The sequence below is a fragment of the Corvus kubaryi genome, unplaced genomic scaffold (assembly GCF_017639235.1).
Source record: "Corvus kubaryi isolate FWS band 111438036 unplaced genomic scaffold, C.kubaryi_AGA036_p1.0 37266, whole genome shotgun sequence".
Classification (NCBI taxonomy): Eukaryota; Metazoa; Chordata; class Aves; order Passeriformes; family Corvidae; genus Corvus; species Corvus kubaryi.
In genome coordinates, this window is record NW_024581081.1 from 5,231,398 (window position 1) to 5,248,095 (window position 16,698).

A 16,698-nucleotide genomic window follows, 5' to 3' on the forward strand; every position below is an offset into this window, starting at 1 on the left:
CAGTTGCCAGGTGTAGAGCCAATGGTTGCAGGCAGGTCACGCTTGGAAGAGTGAGAGCTAGGACTTCACATCTCTGAAGGGTGAGAGAGGCTGAATCTCTCATCCTGTTCCTGTGAGCTTTTGCAATAAGGAGAACCCCTCTAATTATTCACATTCATTCCTCTCTTAGGCTCCTATTGCCAAAAATTATCTCAGGCTCTGAATCCAGTTTTCACAGCATGTGGTCTGTTTAACTCTTTGAAAGGAAGGAGTAGTTCAAGAGAGCTTTTAGAAGTGTAGCCCTTGCATGGCTGTCAGTGTCTTTTTACAAGTCCTGCAGGTAGGATTTCACACTCACCTGGGCCCCCAAATCCCTGTTTGGTTCTCTCTAGCTGTGTGCTTCACACCCATGCTTTAGGTAATTCCTGCTCAGTGTGCTAACTCCATTCACAGGCATCCCAATCATCCAATTCTGCATAGGAAGAAATCCAAAGCAGAGGACTCTGGATTTAATTTTGAGAATCCCTTACAGTATTTTACCAGATTAAGTGAATACACATTCCACAGCATCTCCTAGAAAATGAGCATGCTGTAACAGTCAAAAGCTTACTGAAAGCAACTACCAGCATCAAGAATTAAAAGCGTTACTCACTACTACTTAGGAAAAAGAGAACATTTTGTTAATGCGTGGTATTTTTATCAACCTTTTTCACCCACCTTCACACAGTGGTATGTTGCATTAGCAGCACAGACCAAGTTGTTGTTAGGCCAGCCATCCAAATCTGAATCCTCACCACAGATGCGTCCATCACCAGCATACCCTGTCCTACATTCACATTTGTACATTGGATCACTGAAATGGCCCAGATAGATGCAGTCTGCAGACTTATGGCAGCTGTGTGTCTTGTCCTTGCATGGATTCTCAGGTTCACAGACCTATAAATGATGGAGCATATTCACTGAAACTTGATAATCACAGCCAGCTGTGTGTGCCTCAACTTTATCAAAATCAGACCCGTTATTTAGAAGTCTGAAGACAGGAACTTTGTTTTAATTGTGGTTAGTAAATCATACTGCTCTGTCAGTTCACAATTCCAACAAATATGTACAATGAAAGTAATTAAAAGAAACCACAGGAAAAATTGGACATTATTTAAAAAGTAATTAAAGTGGTTAACAATTTCACCACTGTATCTGCCTTCTTCCAGATGTCATTAAACCCCAGAAACTAACTGCAACAGAAAGTAGATTTTACTGACCTCTTTTCTTTAGTGTTCTGCCTGACAGTATAAAAGGACTACCTTATTTTCTTAAATCAAAGAGACCCTAAGGAATTCTTGTGTTGACCTCATGTAGGTTTTTGTTACCCCTTGCTTATCACTATATTTTTCATTGCCAGTATTTGAGAATCTTACACAGATGGTTTACATGTAGAATTCAAAAGCTGAGCTAACCACAGATTGATTCAACAGCAACAAAGAGAAGGCATCCCATGACTTCCGCTTTAACATTTTTGTCTTGTCTAGAAAACTGTAGTCTTCAATCTCACTTCCACTTCCTGCTGTCCTTCACTGCTGATAAATTTTGGCCCAATGGAATTTAGGGACTGAGAACTTCAGATGTGTCTGATAACACTGACATTAACAGCGTTATATTTATGAAAAAAACAATCCTAATTCTTCCATTTCCACTCTCCAGAATAGGTATGTAAACCTTGGAGAAAGGAGTGCAAAGCAGGGAAATGTTTGCTCCTGGAATTTTAGGCTCATTTGGTACAACTGTGCAGATGCCTAAAGAAAATCAAACCCTTAAAAAAGCCAATCCCAAATTCAGTGTTTTGTTACTCAAAACAAAAATACTCTGGAACACCAGTTATTTATTTCAGGCCATTTTTGTTTGATATCCAAGTTTATCACATGCCATCATTAAAAGATATTTCAAATGAGAATTACTCAAAGCCATCAAATTCCCTTCAACTTCACTTACTTGCTTCTCTGTCTTGGCAATTTCCAGCCCTACTCCATAGGGCTGACTTCCTTTATAGCGTGGAGGACACGGCAAGCAGTGGAAACCCGGGTTTGTGTTCACACAGCGATGGACCTGATTCACTTTAAAGCAAACATCTGACACAGCTATACACTGCAGGTAAGGAAAGAAAGAAGGAAAAAATTAGATGGCTGTGTAATTCCCAAATATTAATTTTTCATGGTGATTGCCTGGTGTTAATGGAAACAAAGTCAATACCTCATCAAGATCCTCACAGACGGTACCATTGCCAAGGTATCCTGCTGGGCATGCCCCACATGACCAAGACCCATCTGGATAACTGTTGCATTCTGCTCCAGGAAAGCAAGGATTTGACAAACACCCATCTGGCAAATACAAACAAAACTGTAAATTAAGTAAGGAGGATAAAAGGCATGTAAAACTTCATTTAAGAAACAGGTATTCTCTGATCATTAGCTTAAACCACACTTGATGCAACAGATTCTTATAAAACCCCTAAAATTAGAGTTATTAAGTGCATTTAAGACTAAGTACTATTGATTTAATATGAAAAGATTATGGATTGCTACATCTGCTTGAATACATTACATCACGTTGAATCCCTATTTAAGAAAGGTATACTTGTTCAAGAAGTCATTATTGAGAATATATATAAAATCCCACAAAACAGTACTCAAAATAGTTAAATGTCCTCTCCAGAAACAAAGGTATAGTTAGCAGACTCCTGTAGTGTCACTTCATAAATTACCCATTAAAAAGATAACAGCAACAATAATTGCTCAGACTGAATAAAGAATGAATACCAACCAATTGGGCAATCCTTCTTATTGCACATATCATGCTGCTTGGTATCTCCCACGCATGGCTTTCCTCCATACTGTGGCTCTGGACTGTTACAGAGGCGAGACCGCTCACGAATTCCTCCTCCACAGGTAACAGTGCAGGCAGACCACGGAGACCAAGGACCCCACTGGCCGTTCACTAAGATATGCAGAAAAGAAGAGCATCACAGGCAATAAAGTGGGGACATCTGGTGCCAATGACAACAACCCTTCATCAGATCCCTGGCTAGAGACAGTTTCTTGCTACGTACATAGAAAGATGTTGGCAGATGTTTGCACTGAGATAGCAGTATTTCAGAAACAAACAAATGAAAAATACCCAACTGCTTCATAGGCATTTTTTGGCCAATAATTCAAAACAGCATGCCATGCCAACTGGATATGCAAAGAGAAAAAAGGGAGGAAAAATTATATGAAAGGGAAGTGAAAGTGTGTGGAATGAAAGGTCTCTAAAAATGGCTTAAAAATGTAGATGAATAAGAAAGAATTATAATAAAAATTGTGTTGAATGTATAAAAAATGCATGCACAATTTCAAAGAAATCTGACTATTGGGGGATTCTATGTCTATTCTGAACAAGTACAGAGACAGCTTCCTTTTAGAAAGGAAGTGTTTATTTTTGATATGCAGAGATATATCACTAAAATGGAAATTTCTCTAACTCTTAATATTTAAAGCCAAATTATAACTTGGAAGGTTTACAGAACCTCTGACTGCATTGTTGTCCTCATTTTCAAAGCATCCTTGTGTGTTATTTCACTCGCAAGATAGAATTATATTTTCCGTCATAGAAATTCACTGTCATTTAGATCTAAATAAAGAGAAGGAATTCAGCTGGAATATTATTGTGTTACTTTTGATTCAAGACCACAGACATACCTGGACATGGAGCCTTCTCACACTTCTCCGTTTCACGCCCATTTCCCACACAGTTTTTCCCACCCATCTGGGGAATAGGAGAATTGCAGAGGCGGATGCGGGTGATATTTCCTACACCACAGGTTACTGAACAGGAAGACCAGGGAGACCAATGACTCCAGCCACCATCTTGACGTACTGCCAAAGAAAAGAGCAAAACTCAAGCAAACAGCCCACCTTGAGCACTAATACAAACTCACTTGAGAAGTTAGCCTTCTAATGAGCCTCTCACCACATCTGATGAATGTCCCATCTCTTTCCCACCATTTCACTTACAAAGCCCAGCATGCCAGCTCAGGTACTCAAGAACAGCTTTCTTAGGAATTTCAGTAACCAGTGTATTACTAACAATTATTTTATACATTTTACTTAAAAATAAACTTTTCCAGTGAAACAAACACTTGTTCAAAATGCACATTTGGACATCTAGCAGTCCCAGCTGCTAGATACTGCCTTACATACTATATTAGCCCGGATATCGCAGGTACCTGCAATAGTATTAATTACACTTCTGGAATAGCATCCTTTTAAGTGCCTTAAATATAAAAGCAGTTTGATATTTTGCAAAAATCTTCCATGATTATTGTATTCCTAAACACAACTAAGTTAATGGAATGGTCCAACAATCAATGAATGGCAGGTGTAAACACAGCCCCGTATATCATCGTTACGAACTGAGGGTTGTCTCCAAACTGAGTTCAAACAAAAGACTCCAGTTCATAATGTTAAAAAAGGATCACTCATCATCTTTTTTTTTAACATAGCTGAGCCCAAAATGTACATACCTATTAAATTGTCAGGAAAGGGAGGAATATTCGAAAGGGGAAAAATGACAACGAATCTAATGACAGCTACTTTAATTGTGCATATAGGATTTCTCAAGTACATACTATCCTGACTTAGCTTGGTTTTGCTTTGAGATGTCCAAAGAAGCTTTTAAAAAAGAAGAAATTTTATTACTTACTGCGATGGTCACATTTCTTAAAGCTGCACATCCTTGTTTGGATGTGTGGGCCTGTGCAAGCACTCCTGGTGACATCACACGACCTTCCTCGCATCTGAGTCCCAGAGCCACAGGTAACTGAGCACTTTGTCCAGTCTGACCATGGTGACCAGCCCTCCTCACTGTCATCAGCTGCGGAGCAAAAGGCAAGAAAAACTGCTTAGTTTTCAAAGTTGCTCTATTACCCTATTTAGAAGATACTCACTTCTTTTTCTCTGTAGAATATGTACTTTAACATTTAGATCTCTCCTAATTTTGCTTTCCCAAGCTGCTGCTGAAGTAAGGGAATTATGGTGTAATATAATGAGAGGTTAGTTCAGGTAAGAATCCTGGATCTTCATGAACTTGTGTGCAGTGTGTTTGCATGAAGCACTGATCTTTGGAGGAAGAACATCTTATCTCTAGAATGAACCAAGCCCAAAACTGAGTCCAAATGGCCCTTGCCTTCAGAATATAGGTCAGTATGATGAGATGTGGCCCCACCTTTAAAAGCTACATAATGGTGAACATGATCAAGAGCACATTGTAAGAATATGCCCTATGCTTTGAATGGGCAAAAAAACGTGAAATATGACTGGCGCGAAGCATGCTTTCAACAGTTTATGCCCAAGGTAGCTAGGCAGGTTATCATGTTAATTCTAAGCAACCAATATAATCAATGAGGACAGACCAAGTCCTTCAGGGGGTAACTTCAGGCACCCAAGTTACTTCATATGATCTTTGTACACATAAAAGTTTTATATTTGATCTTACCCGCCTTGACATCTTGCTTGTTTTGAGCTTTCAAAAACACTAGTAGTGATTTTAAATAATGCCAAAGACTATCTGTCTTTCTCCTCAGCTAAATACTCACAGTGAGAGCAGACTGGACAGCATTCACCTTCAACAAAAGCTGGATCAGCACAGGAGACTGCTGGGCAGGTGATCTGATTGCACACAATTTTGGAATCCTAAAGGCAAAGAAATCAACTTACTGATTTATGCTCACAGACAGAGGTAAATGAAGGTGGGCATCTGGAGAAGTTTCATGTGTGGAAATGTTTTGATTTGATCTAACTACCCTGGACATGGGGACTACTTTTTATAAATGTCATGAAGTTCGGCCAAACTCTAAGTAAATACGACCTGACCTGGACAGATGAGCTGGATTAAACCCACTGTCCATTTCTGCAGAGAAAAAGGTTTCCAAAACCTTACCTGGCAAACGCACTTGGTGCAGCTATCTACAATCCAGCTTTCATTATCTGCGAATACACGGCCATCCTGCCAGCAAACTGGTTGGCTCTTCAGTGTTTTGTTAGGCCCAATCAGTTCCCACATAATTTGGTTCTCTTCAGACTAGAAGACAGAGTTAATGAAAACAAGTTGTGTATTTCATAAGCAAACTGTTTTAAATAGACAAAACTGAGACACCACTGGACTTAATTTTTCCATTAAAAAAAGTATTTTTACATATTTATGTAGATAAGGAAGATGATCTCAAGTATTGTAGTCCTGCATAGCAATTCTTCTAGCAATGGTAAAAAACAGTCACACGATACTAAGGGAAATCTCTTCTTAGTCGTTTTGCTTTCCTCTAGTACAGCCCATCTTTAGATGAGAAGATTTTAATCCTGAGACATATGGCATAGCAATAAAATTCCTTCCGAAATAATTAGCTGATTCAGAATAAGAAGAGGGGCAGACTTCAGCAAAACATCACCATCATACTTCAACTATAAAAATCCCATACATGTACTTACAGTTTAGGTACCCCATGTAGCCACTTACTGATGCATTCATAAATGTTGCAAACATGGTAACAAGGCTTTAACAGTATGCAGGCAAGGTTGGGATTGATAGCTTTCAATTTCCAAACCTTTAGGAGGATTTCCCCTGTGTATGAGTGCATGTGTGTGTGCTCTTTTAAACCCAGTCTGTGAAAACCAAGTCTTGATGAAAGTGTTATACTCGAGAAATACCAAACTAGTCACAATGAAAAGAGGACATCTTTACATTATGTAGATATACTAACAAGTGTTCATATGTAATACAGAAATCTCTATTAACTGCCCGGGCACAAAATAAGTAAGGAAAGAGCACTGCACAGCAGACCTCTGTCAGTTCTCCAGATTTACAGGTACCTACCACTTTTTGGAGGTTATCAGCCAAGTTGTTCACCACGATGCGCAGGCCGGTGAGCTCTGTGAACATTGATCCCAGCTCTTCACAGGAGCGGTCACAGAATTCGGCCTTCTCCGGTTTCTCACCCACATACTCGGTTGTGACAGCAGGGCTCAAATGAAGGATCTCAGTGCTCTCGTTGATGGTGTTCACTTCAGCTGGTAGCAAGAGAATGAAAGAGAAGAGAAGCATATACAAAGCTCTTCCACAGATTACAGATTCCTGCTGAAATCACAGATTGGCACCCATGGGTAGGGTTTAAACACATCTATTTTGGCACAGCTTCATGCTTATTAAACCCATGAATAAAAGAGGAGTTAGATGTCAGCTGGTTCCAATTATAGGCTTTCCCTTTTCAAAATTAAGAGCCAAGCTGTGTCTCACATGGCCCTCACTTTAAAATTGTTGGCACTGCAACACATTCATTTATGAAGAAGGCTAACAAAAGAACACAGTATCAAAAAAGCAAACCCATTTAGCCACTCAGACATAAAAGGATTCAGATTTGTTCATTCAAGGCAGGGAAAAAGGCAGGAAAAAGAGTTTCCTTGCAGAAAGTTGTTGTCCTTGTTCCGTCCATAAATTCCATGGTTGGATCAAATTTGGACCATTATGCAATGTATACCAGACTTTGGGCTGCTCTATATTGCACTGCCCAGTGTTAAGCTAAGAGGAGCTGTTATAACAGTAGTTTCATTCTGAAGTGAAATGGAGGTCAAGCTAAGATCAGACTGATTATTTGATTTGTCATTTCAAACCCTCCTCCAAAAGGCAGATTGTAACTAAAACAGAACTTTGCATGCATTTGACAGGGAGAACTGGACATGTTCTAATATAATTTTAAAACACGTCCCTATCTACAGCACATTCCTGAAAAATAACATAAAGAAAGCTTGATTTGTAATTAATAAGAAAAAAGCACATAGAAAACTACATAAAACAGTCTACGTTCTGTTAAGCATTTAAATGTCTATCAGGTAAATGTCTTATGGATTCCATGGAAGCTTTCTCTAAGGACTCCATGATACACTCAAATTTGGTATCAGCTGTACAGAAGTCCACACTACCCTATCTCTCAACAAAGACTTATTTACCAGATTTAGTGACGTTGGAATAGCTCAAGGTTACCAAAGAGAAAAGACAAGCAAAGGATACAGCAATTTAAAAAGAAGAAATCAGCACAGGAACATGTGCCATAAAACATATGCTTCAAAACCCCAACACCATTCAGTGTTGACAAATCACCAAAGGTGGCCAAGCTTCAGAGATGTTAAGGGCTTGATTTGGTGCTTTACCATACAATGTAAAGTGTTATATTTAAACAAAGAAGTACATGAAAACAGGAGGAAAGTATTCTTCATTCATTTGGAAGGCTAAAAATAAAAGAACAAATAACCAACCCACAATATGACATTAAGTGATTACTTCTCAACCAAACTTAAAATTATTGGCTTGATGTGCTTTTAAATTAGCTATGAAACATCTGCACCTAGCCAAGGTCTACAAAAAATTATTCACAGTTTTCCAAAGTTGAAGCAATTGTCCAGCCTCTTTTACAGGATGGAAGAAAACCACATAGCAGCTCAGAACTCTCTGTGTCATAACAGTTTATTTCAGCTGGTTTTTGATTCCCTGGAAAGAATGCAATTTTCCTACCACATTGAAACATTAGATTTCTCAGATCCCCCCATAGCACTTCTCAGATCATTAATTTCATATTTTTCAAGCCAACATGGAGTGTGCCTTGACCAGAACATTCTGAGGACATCAATAAAATTGCAATCTCAGCAGGAAACACAAACCAAAACTATGTTAGAAGAACTAAATCCTCACTTCCTACTGGTACTTGGCAATGACTGAAAGAAGATGCCTGGGGATCACTGGGAAATCAGTTCTCTGTTGCTGACTTCCTGCTAATTTCCTAAGGACCACATGATTATCTTTAAAATGAGAAACCAGAAGAGTAAAATGTGCATCCTCTCACATATGCAAATGTCATTCTGTTGATATAACTCAGGAAGGGATTTTATTGATGTGCCTATTTAGGTGTGGTTTTGTTATCTTTCCTATCCAGTGCAGTGTATAAATCCTGCCTAAAGGATTTGCAGCCACTATGCCACAGGCATACTTTTCTACCCTTAACCAAACAGCATTCCCAAGCCACCATTTCACTGTATGTCACATTCCCATATTAGGCTTAAAGATACATTGGGAAAACACAGTCCTGTCTCTTGTTGTGTCCTCAGGGCTGAGGGACCTTCATTTGTAACATCTGCCTTGCTGTTATGGAACATTAACACAAAAATATGTCATCTTAATGCCTGTACTTCAGCTCAACAAGTGAGCCACCAAAGTGGGAAAATATGTATCTTGTGGTCAGTAACTTCACTCATGGCTTTTCAACTGTGGTAATTGACCTTAGCAGCGTCCCCCCAAATTTCAGTACTGGGCCCAGTATTGTTTAAACCATGCATCAATGACTTGGATGAAGGGACAGATGCCTCCTCAGCAAGCTCACTGATGACACAAAGCTGGGAGGAGTGACCACTAGCCCAGAGGGCTGTACAGACCTCCATAAAGATCTTGATAGGCTGGAGACATGGGCAGAAAAGAACCATTCTGCCCCTCTCCTCATCCTCAGCCACATTTGAAGTGCTGTGTCTAATTCTGGGCTCCTCAGTACAAGAAAGATATGGAGCTCCTGGATTGAGTCCAGCCAAGGACTACAAAGGTAATTAAAGGATTGGAGCCTCCCTCTTTTGAGGAAAGGCTGAAGGAGCTGGGCATATTCAGCCTCAAGGAGAGACAACTGAGAGGGGACCTCATCAATGTGTATAAATATCTAAAGAGAGGGTGCCAAGAGGATGGAGCCAGGCTCTGTTCAGTGGTGCCAAGCAATAGCACAAGAAGCAATGGGCAGATACTGATACACAGGAAGTTCCACCTGAACATGAGGAACTTCTTTACTGTGTGGGTGACTAAGCACTGGAACAGTTGCCCAGAGAGGTTGTGGAGTCTCCCTCACTGGAGATATTCAAGAACCATCCAGATATAATCCTGTGAAATGTGATCTAGGATGACCCTGCCTGAGCAGAGAGGTTACACCAATGACGCCCTGTGGTCCTTTTCAACCTGACCCATTCTGTGAGTATGTAATTAAGCTGGATAGGCAATGTCAGAATCAGACATGCACATAACAAACCTCTTAAATAATTTTGATGGCCTTACTGTGCTATTTATTCCCTTCTGTTCCTGCACAAGAAATTTCCATCTTGTAGCGTTCTCTTCGTGTTGCAAAGTAAAAGTAAAAATACTGTGAATTGAATTATTTGCTAAATAATTCTTTACTGAGAATTATTGTCAGCTACAAGCACTGGGAAGTAAAACAGTCAGCACCTCCTATGAGCTTGAGTACAAAACTTTAGGACACATTTGACAAATAATCCTAATTCTTTTATGAGGAATCCACTACACGCCTACACACAGAGTGCTCCCCTCCTGGCGGGGTAAGCATGAACTGGACTAACAAGAACACGTCAGCCCATAACATACATGCCTTCCCTACCTCTTCCTTTGATTTCTTATTTTCCTGAGGATGTTTTCATTAACAATATTTCGGGATTCAAACCCAAAGCCTCTTTCAGCCAATGAATTCAGTGTCTTTAAGAATGGCAGACTAGTTTGTGGGCCCATTGACAGTCAGAAGCAGAATTCAGAACCATTACCCATCTCGTGCTCAAAGAATTACAGAAAACTCATGTAAGAAAATATATATTTTCATACATATGCATTTTTTCCTTCCATTTCTACTAATTTCTTGCTCAACATTTTTTTTCCCAACTTAGAGACTCAGAGTTATGGACCTAAGCAACCAAACTAAAATAATAGACTGGAGAGTAGAAATGACATCATATAAACATATAAGTTCCCATTACCACCAAAAATTAACTCATTCTACTTTTCATTTCAAAGGGATCTGTTGCATAGTTTTAGGACGATAAGTCACTGCTGACATTTCTAGCTCTCACATTATTAAATATTTCACAGTATTAATATTGAACAGTGTTAACAAGACAACAAAAGCCTTACTTGACTGGCTTCTCTGGCATCCTTTCTTACGCAGAACATCCTCTATTGAAGTACCAAAGATTAATTGAATATTTTGCAAAAGACCCTGTAATGATAATTTTAAATAGCAATTAAAAACAGTAAGATCAATTTTTGAGTAACTAATAACTTTCCTGTTTCAATCCCATGCTACTGACTAGATTCAGACATAAGCAGATATATAAAAAACAATCTACAAGGCATTAAACCTGAGACACAGAAACAGAAGTGGTTATAGCTTTGTTATATACAATTTCAGTGCTATAAGCCACAAAGCTAGGTATGTTCTGAAACATGCCACATTAAAAGATATTAATCCACTAAGAGCTCAAATCTCCATTTCCATAGTGAATTTTAGATTGTAGTTCTACAAGACATTTGTCATACGGTCAAAGCCAACTTTCCTGCACCATCACACTTCCATCCTTAGCCAGTTATTCCCATGCACCATAGTTCACTGCTTTCTCAGTTGTGCTGATGCTACCCTGAGACAACACTCTAAAACCAGACACGTATCTATTTCACTTGGGGAAAAAAATCCTCAAAGAAGAAAAAAGTAATTAAAAACCAGATTATTTCAGTGAGCCACTTAACAGTACATCTTCAGAAACAGTTGTATGAGCACTACTGGTGGAGTGAGTTAGTCATGGAGGCAGGAATGGAGAGGCTGTGGGCAAGAACTTCTGACGTCCCTGCCAAAACTGGTCATCCCTCCAGCATGTCAGGCTCTGCCTGAAAACAAGATGGCACAACATGATGAGAAAAAAATGGCTTTTTGAAATTTTTGGAGCCATGAGTTCCAGTTTGATATCAGCTGTGAGAGAAAAGAAGCCATCCTTAAAGCTGTTGGGCCAGATCATATCACTGTATGATATGAGGCAGAAGGTTGTTTTCATTTGATAGGAAAATCAGAAAGCTTATAAGTATTTCATCTCAAATGTTTTTCACAAAAAGAAAAAGAATCTCATTTACAGTACTGATCAAAACTCTTTATTCTATTTACTTTTTCAACATTTTCCTCTTTTTTTGATTTAAATTGAAAAGAAATGTTCAAAATGGCAAACCAGGATGTTCTGTTACAGGATGGAACAATACCACATGCTTCAGCTCCATTAAAAATTCTTTTTTTCCTTCTTCTTTCAAATAAAAAGCAAAAATATTGACATGTTCTCATTATTTGAATAGATATATTTCAATGGAAAACCAGTTCTTCAAGAAATTTGCAAAGAATTCTACAAATCACCACAAAAACCCAACATCTCTAGAAGACTTACATCTGGAAAAGAAAAGGGATGTATAGGAAAGCCCAAAAATTGGTTTTTCACACTTTTCCTGGATTTAGACTTTGGTTTGCCAGGCCTTTGCTTTCAGGAACCCCAAAATGACACAACACAGATCCAGCAATTAATAAAAACACACTCTGAAGAAAGTCTGCTTGGGAACACCTGTGACCCCATCAAATCCAAGAGGCATTGGGAGAACAAAACTGCACCTACTGCATCTTCCCAAACTACTTGCAGTTACCTTCTTACCACACCAGAGACCCCAGCTTCTCCACGTCACCTACCCTGAAATGATTCTCCCGAGTGGAACCCTTCGCCAAGTACAGCCTGCTGCTCTCTGCTTTCAGCTGCTCATAGAAAGGCTCCTCCAGGATGAAGCTGTCAATAAGGTCACAGCCAACGTAGAGGTTGTAGTTCTCCCCTGTTATCTGCACGGTGAGGTTCTTCCACTGTGAGTCAGCAAGGTCCACGTCTTCCAGGGAAATCACGTTCTGGAAGCCATCCACCCAATAGATAAGGTCCAGGGTGTTGGCCCGGCCATTGGAAATGATCTCAAACTGCCTCTCACTGATGCCGGGACCCTCTAAAGCAAGGATAGTGCCTCTAGATTGCCTGTCCTGCCTCAGAGTGGCTGAAAGGATAAAGCCCTCATTCTGCCGTATTAGTTTTATGATCTTTTTTAATTTCTCCGGTTTACATGGAGGTATATGGTCAAACCGAATGAAACGATATGCTGGCATAGTGGGGTCTGGGCCCCGGAACACCTTTGCTCCAATTGTCTTTCGGTTTATGCTACTGACTTGAAGTAAATCGAAGGTAGTCTCCTCTTCCTTGTCACCATCTGAAAAAGTTAACAGTGTGTGACAATGCATCTACAGAAAGTCTTACAAGAAACAGCTCTGTACACTATAATTAGTAACCGCAATTATATGACAGACATTAAGGACCAGCAGAGTAAACCCAGTACTTTCCCACTTCCACAAATGGAACTGTTCCTGCTAGCAGGCAAGTGAATCATATTTACTACCCAACATTTTCATTTCCATGACAATTCTCTTCTTCTACGTGTACAAATACTTTTGATTATATATTTATATGTATGGCTTCATATTTTCTAGCACTATATAGTAGGTACTTGTATATATATATGCTATATGCCACATATATGCCTACACATGGATGCCTGTAGCAATTTATCCATTAAATATTTTAATTTATATGAATGGATAAGGAATTTGAGGCAATTCCTATCTTTTGATTACCAGATAATGGAAATCAAATTATGAGGATCCGTGTGCCTACATGATGACCGCAAAAAAGAGATTTGCTTTTTAAAGACTTCAACCAATAGGTGAGGTGTAAATGAGGATCTGGCATTGTGCCAATTTGTATTCTACTTCTATCTCATCTGTAGATGTCTATTTCTCCACCTCTATCTTTTTAAAATATTCATCCCACACAGTGATTCTGTCTATGCTACTTTCACCATACATTTCCACCACATAGAAAAGTATATCAATTATTTCTGGGATTATACACATATTAATCAAAAATTTCTAAAAAAAGTAATTTTGAGATATATTGAGAAATCTTCATTCAGCATTGGCAAGGTATATCTACCACAAATATCCCAGGCACTTCTAAAAAATTCCTTTCTTATTACTTTTCCCACTGTAGTTCAGGTAAGCCAACATTTACAACGACTTTTAACTTTGGGAGTTACTCTGTATCCAGTTAAGAAGTGTTTGAACTTACCCTGAGCATTTGATGAAACCCACAGGGTTATCAAGACAGCAAGCCACAACAACCCTCTCCTCTTCAGCATAACTCCTATGAATAAATCAAAAAGTAGTAAGTATTGAGGAAATAATATTTATCAACTATAAATAGTGCAATTTTCCTCATGAAATGCCATAAACAGCAACTATACATATAAAATCAGAATTTTTATTTTGACTGATTCTTGTAATATTTATTCTGGGTCTATTCTTGATGGCAGAAGTAAAATGTTACATCAGATGAAGGGAAGAGAAATTATAAAAGTTAAAGATCCTTTTAATGAAAATGTCCTTAATAAAAAAAAAAAAAAAAAAGGAAAGTCATACAGAAAACATATGAATTCTTATTTTCTCCATTACATTTCAGTAGCTGGCATAGAAAGCATATGACACTACAGGAGATACAGCTTATTGCTAGCACATCTTTACTTTGGAGCACAATATTTAGCCACAAATCCTTGTAGGATAATGAGATCTAAACTAGATGATGGTTCTGAGTAATAGGGGTACTTGTCAGTACCTTTTTTAGCACCATGATACAAACTCCTCTCTCTTCCATATATATACAATCCTCTGTACCCAACCATAGCTAGATAAAGTGACTCTTAACGTGATGCTGGGTTTGCCCTGTAGCACTGTGCAGTTATAAACCACGTAATTGCATCTCCATATGTGTCTCAACTCACAATGAATGGAGCAGAAGCATTCCCCGGAATGTGTAGAAGTCCAGTTCTCTGGGTTCAGCCAAATAGCTTCAGCACTGCCAACTCCACACATTTTTGCAAGGACGCAGGGATGCCGCCAGCGCTTTCTGTCTACATTTTCTTTGTCCTACGGGAACTCCTATTACCTGGCATCCCCAGGGTACCACCGCTACAGCCAACTACCGGCAGCGGCCAGGATGCCTCTCTCGCCTCTCGAACTCAGCGGTTCCCGGCGGAACAGACCGTGCCCGGACGGCGGGCGCGGCGGCGGCAGGGCTGCTGCGGGCAGGTGCCGCACACCCGCCTGTCCCGCGGCTGCTCCCCTCACCTCGCACCCCGAGTCCCCGCGGGGTCGGCAGCGGGGCGGCTGCCCACAGCGAGTTCCGAGAGGCCGGCGGGGGAGCGGGCTGACAGCCTCCTCCGTCCCCCGAGGGGGCTTCGCGGCGGGCACGGCACCTCCCCGCCTTGCGCCTCACCTGGCATCGGGGAGCCGACGGTGCGCTGGGGCTCTGCGGGGAGAGGTCGGTCGGGAGTGGAGCGCGATGCGATGCGATGCGATGCGATGCGATGCGATGCGATGCGATGCGATGCGATGCGACGCGATGCGATGCGATGCGATGCGACGCGATGCTGCCGCCGCTGTCGACACCGTCACAAGTCCCTCCTCGGCCCCGCGCCCCGCGCCGACGCCTTTATGGGCTGCGGGCCGGGCCCCGCTGTCAATCAGCGGCGCCGGGGCGCGCCCCCGGCTCGCCCCTCCGCGGCGGTGACATAACCCCCCGCCGCCCCCTCCCCACCTCGCCTACCTGCGGGGCCATCGCGGGCCCGGGCCCGCCCCTGGCGGGCGGTGCAGGGGCGGTGCGGGAGGCGGGCAGGGCGGCAGCGGCCTCCCCCCGGGGAGCGGAGCGGCGCGGAGGGGCGGGAGGGGAGCCTGCTGTCGGTGTGGCGGGGGCCGAGCGCGGCAGAGCCCCCGGGAGGCGGCGCCAGGCCCCGCAGCGGGGACAGGGGCGCGGCCGGGCCCCGCCGTCGGGGCGTCCCGAGCCCGGTTCCCGCGAGCGAGAAGCGTATCCTCGGCCCCTTCGGCCGGCCCGGCTCCCCCGGGAGCACTTGTAGCCAGAGAGCTCGGTGCTCCTGCCGCCACCGCGGCAAAAACCGGCCTTCTCAAGGGCTCAGTTCTATCATTTTTATCCTTTTTTATTTTTAAATTGTACAACAGACCAAACCCGAGACTTGCCCCGGTCACGTTCCTTGGTCAGCTGGCAAAGTGCTCATTGCAGGGCAGTCAGCAGCTTCTCAAGTGAGCCCAACACCTCGGTCCCGCTTTTCTGCGCAAGAAGCACCATCCCCTTTCACTCCATGGAAGGCGTTGAGGGCTTACTGAGGTGTGCACCTCATGGAGGAGCCTTGTCTCGGGGCGCGTGAAAGCGGCACACAAGAAACTTCACTCTTAGGCTGATCCTTGTCGCGTTAGGAGGACTGGGAAGTATCTCCACAAGCAAGGACTCCAGTCACAACCATTGAATTTTAAAGGTCAACATGCTGACGAGCAGCCAGCACAGCTTCCGGCATTATGTTCCACAGAGAGCAGTAGGATGGATCCCTGTAGTAGGTCTACACACAGAACCTGCTGTGACATGCAGATGCATTTCAGAAGTCAAAGGAGAAGACCATGATCCAAGCTGCTGAGTCCTAAATTGGGGTTGCAGAATATCTGTGAAAGAATCCTGCAGCTAATGCGAAGAAGCACGGATTTGTCTCAGTTGCCCGCAGAATCCAAGAAATGTAGCCTTGTCAAATATATAGGTAGACAAACTTCACAAATCTTAACACAAAATAAAAGTGAAAATCTCCCTCCCCCCCAAAAAAAAATTTTAAAAAGCGCTGGAAGTCATTAACTTTGCCCATCACGATTTG

The 16,698-nt window shown here is 41.6% G+C and overlaps 1 protein-coding gene across 2 annotated transcripts in view; it reads right to left on the reverse strand.

The window, feature by feature from the left end:
- Positions 1-15,514, reverse strand: part of THBS2 (thrombospondin 2) — a 32,564-nt gene extending 17,050 nt beyond the window's left edge. Inside the window, exons 1-13 of one of the 2 annotated variants that reach the window (XM_042025165.1) lie at positions 15,261-15,514; positions 14,058-14,132; positions 12,587-13,143; positions 11,002-11,086; positions 6,877-7,070; positions 5,947-6,087; positions 5,603-5,699; positions 4,711-4,881; positions 3,708-3,884; positions 2,794-2,967; positions 2,224-2,351; positions 1,966-2,118; positions 697-915 (exon numbers count right to left, since the gene is read on the reverse strand). In XM_042025165.1, coding sequence (XP_041881099.1) covers positions 697-915; positions 1,966-2,118; positions 2,224-2,351; positions 2,794-2,967; positions 3,708-3,884; positions 4,711-4,881; positions 5,603-5,699; positions 5,947-6,087; positions 6,877-7,070; positions 11,002-11,086; positions 12,587-13,143; positions 14,058-14,132; positions 15,261-15,267 — 2,178 coding nt within the window. In that variant the 5' untranslated portion in view covers positions 15,268-15,514. Of the gene's footprint in view, positions 1-696; positions 916-1,965; positions 2,119-2,223; positions 2,352-2,793; positions 2,968-3,707; positions 3,885-4,710; positions 4,882-5,602; positions 5,700-5,946; positions 6,088-6,876; positions 7,071-11,001; positions 11,087-12,586; positions 13,144-14,057; positions 14,133-14,766; positions 15,011-15,260 lie in introns of those variants that run through there. The other variant, XM_042025166.1, reaches the window with a different exon arrangement.
- Positions 15,515-16,698: the final 1,184 nt, after the last annotated feature.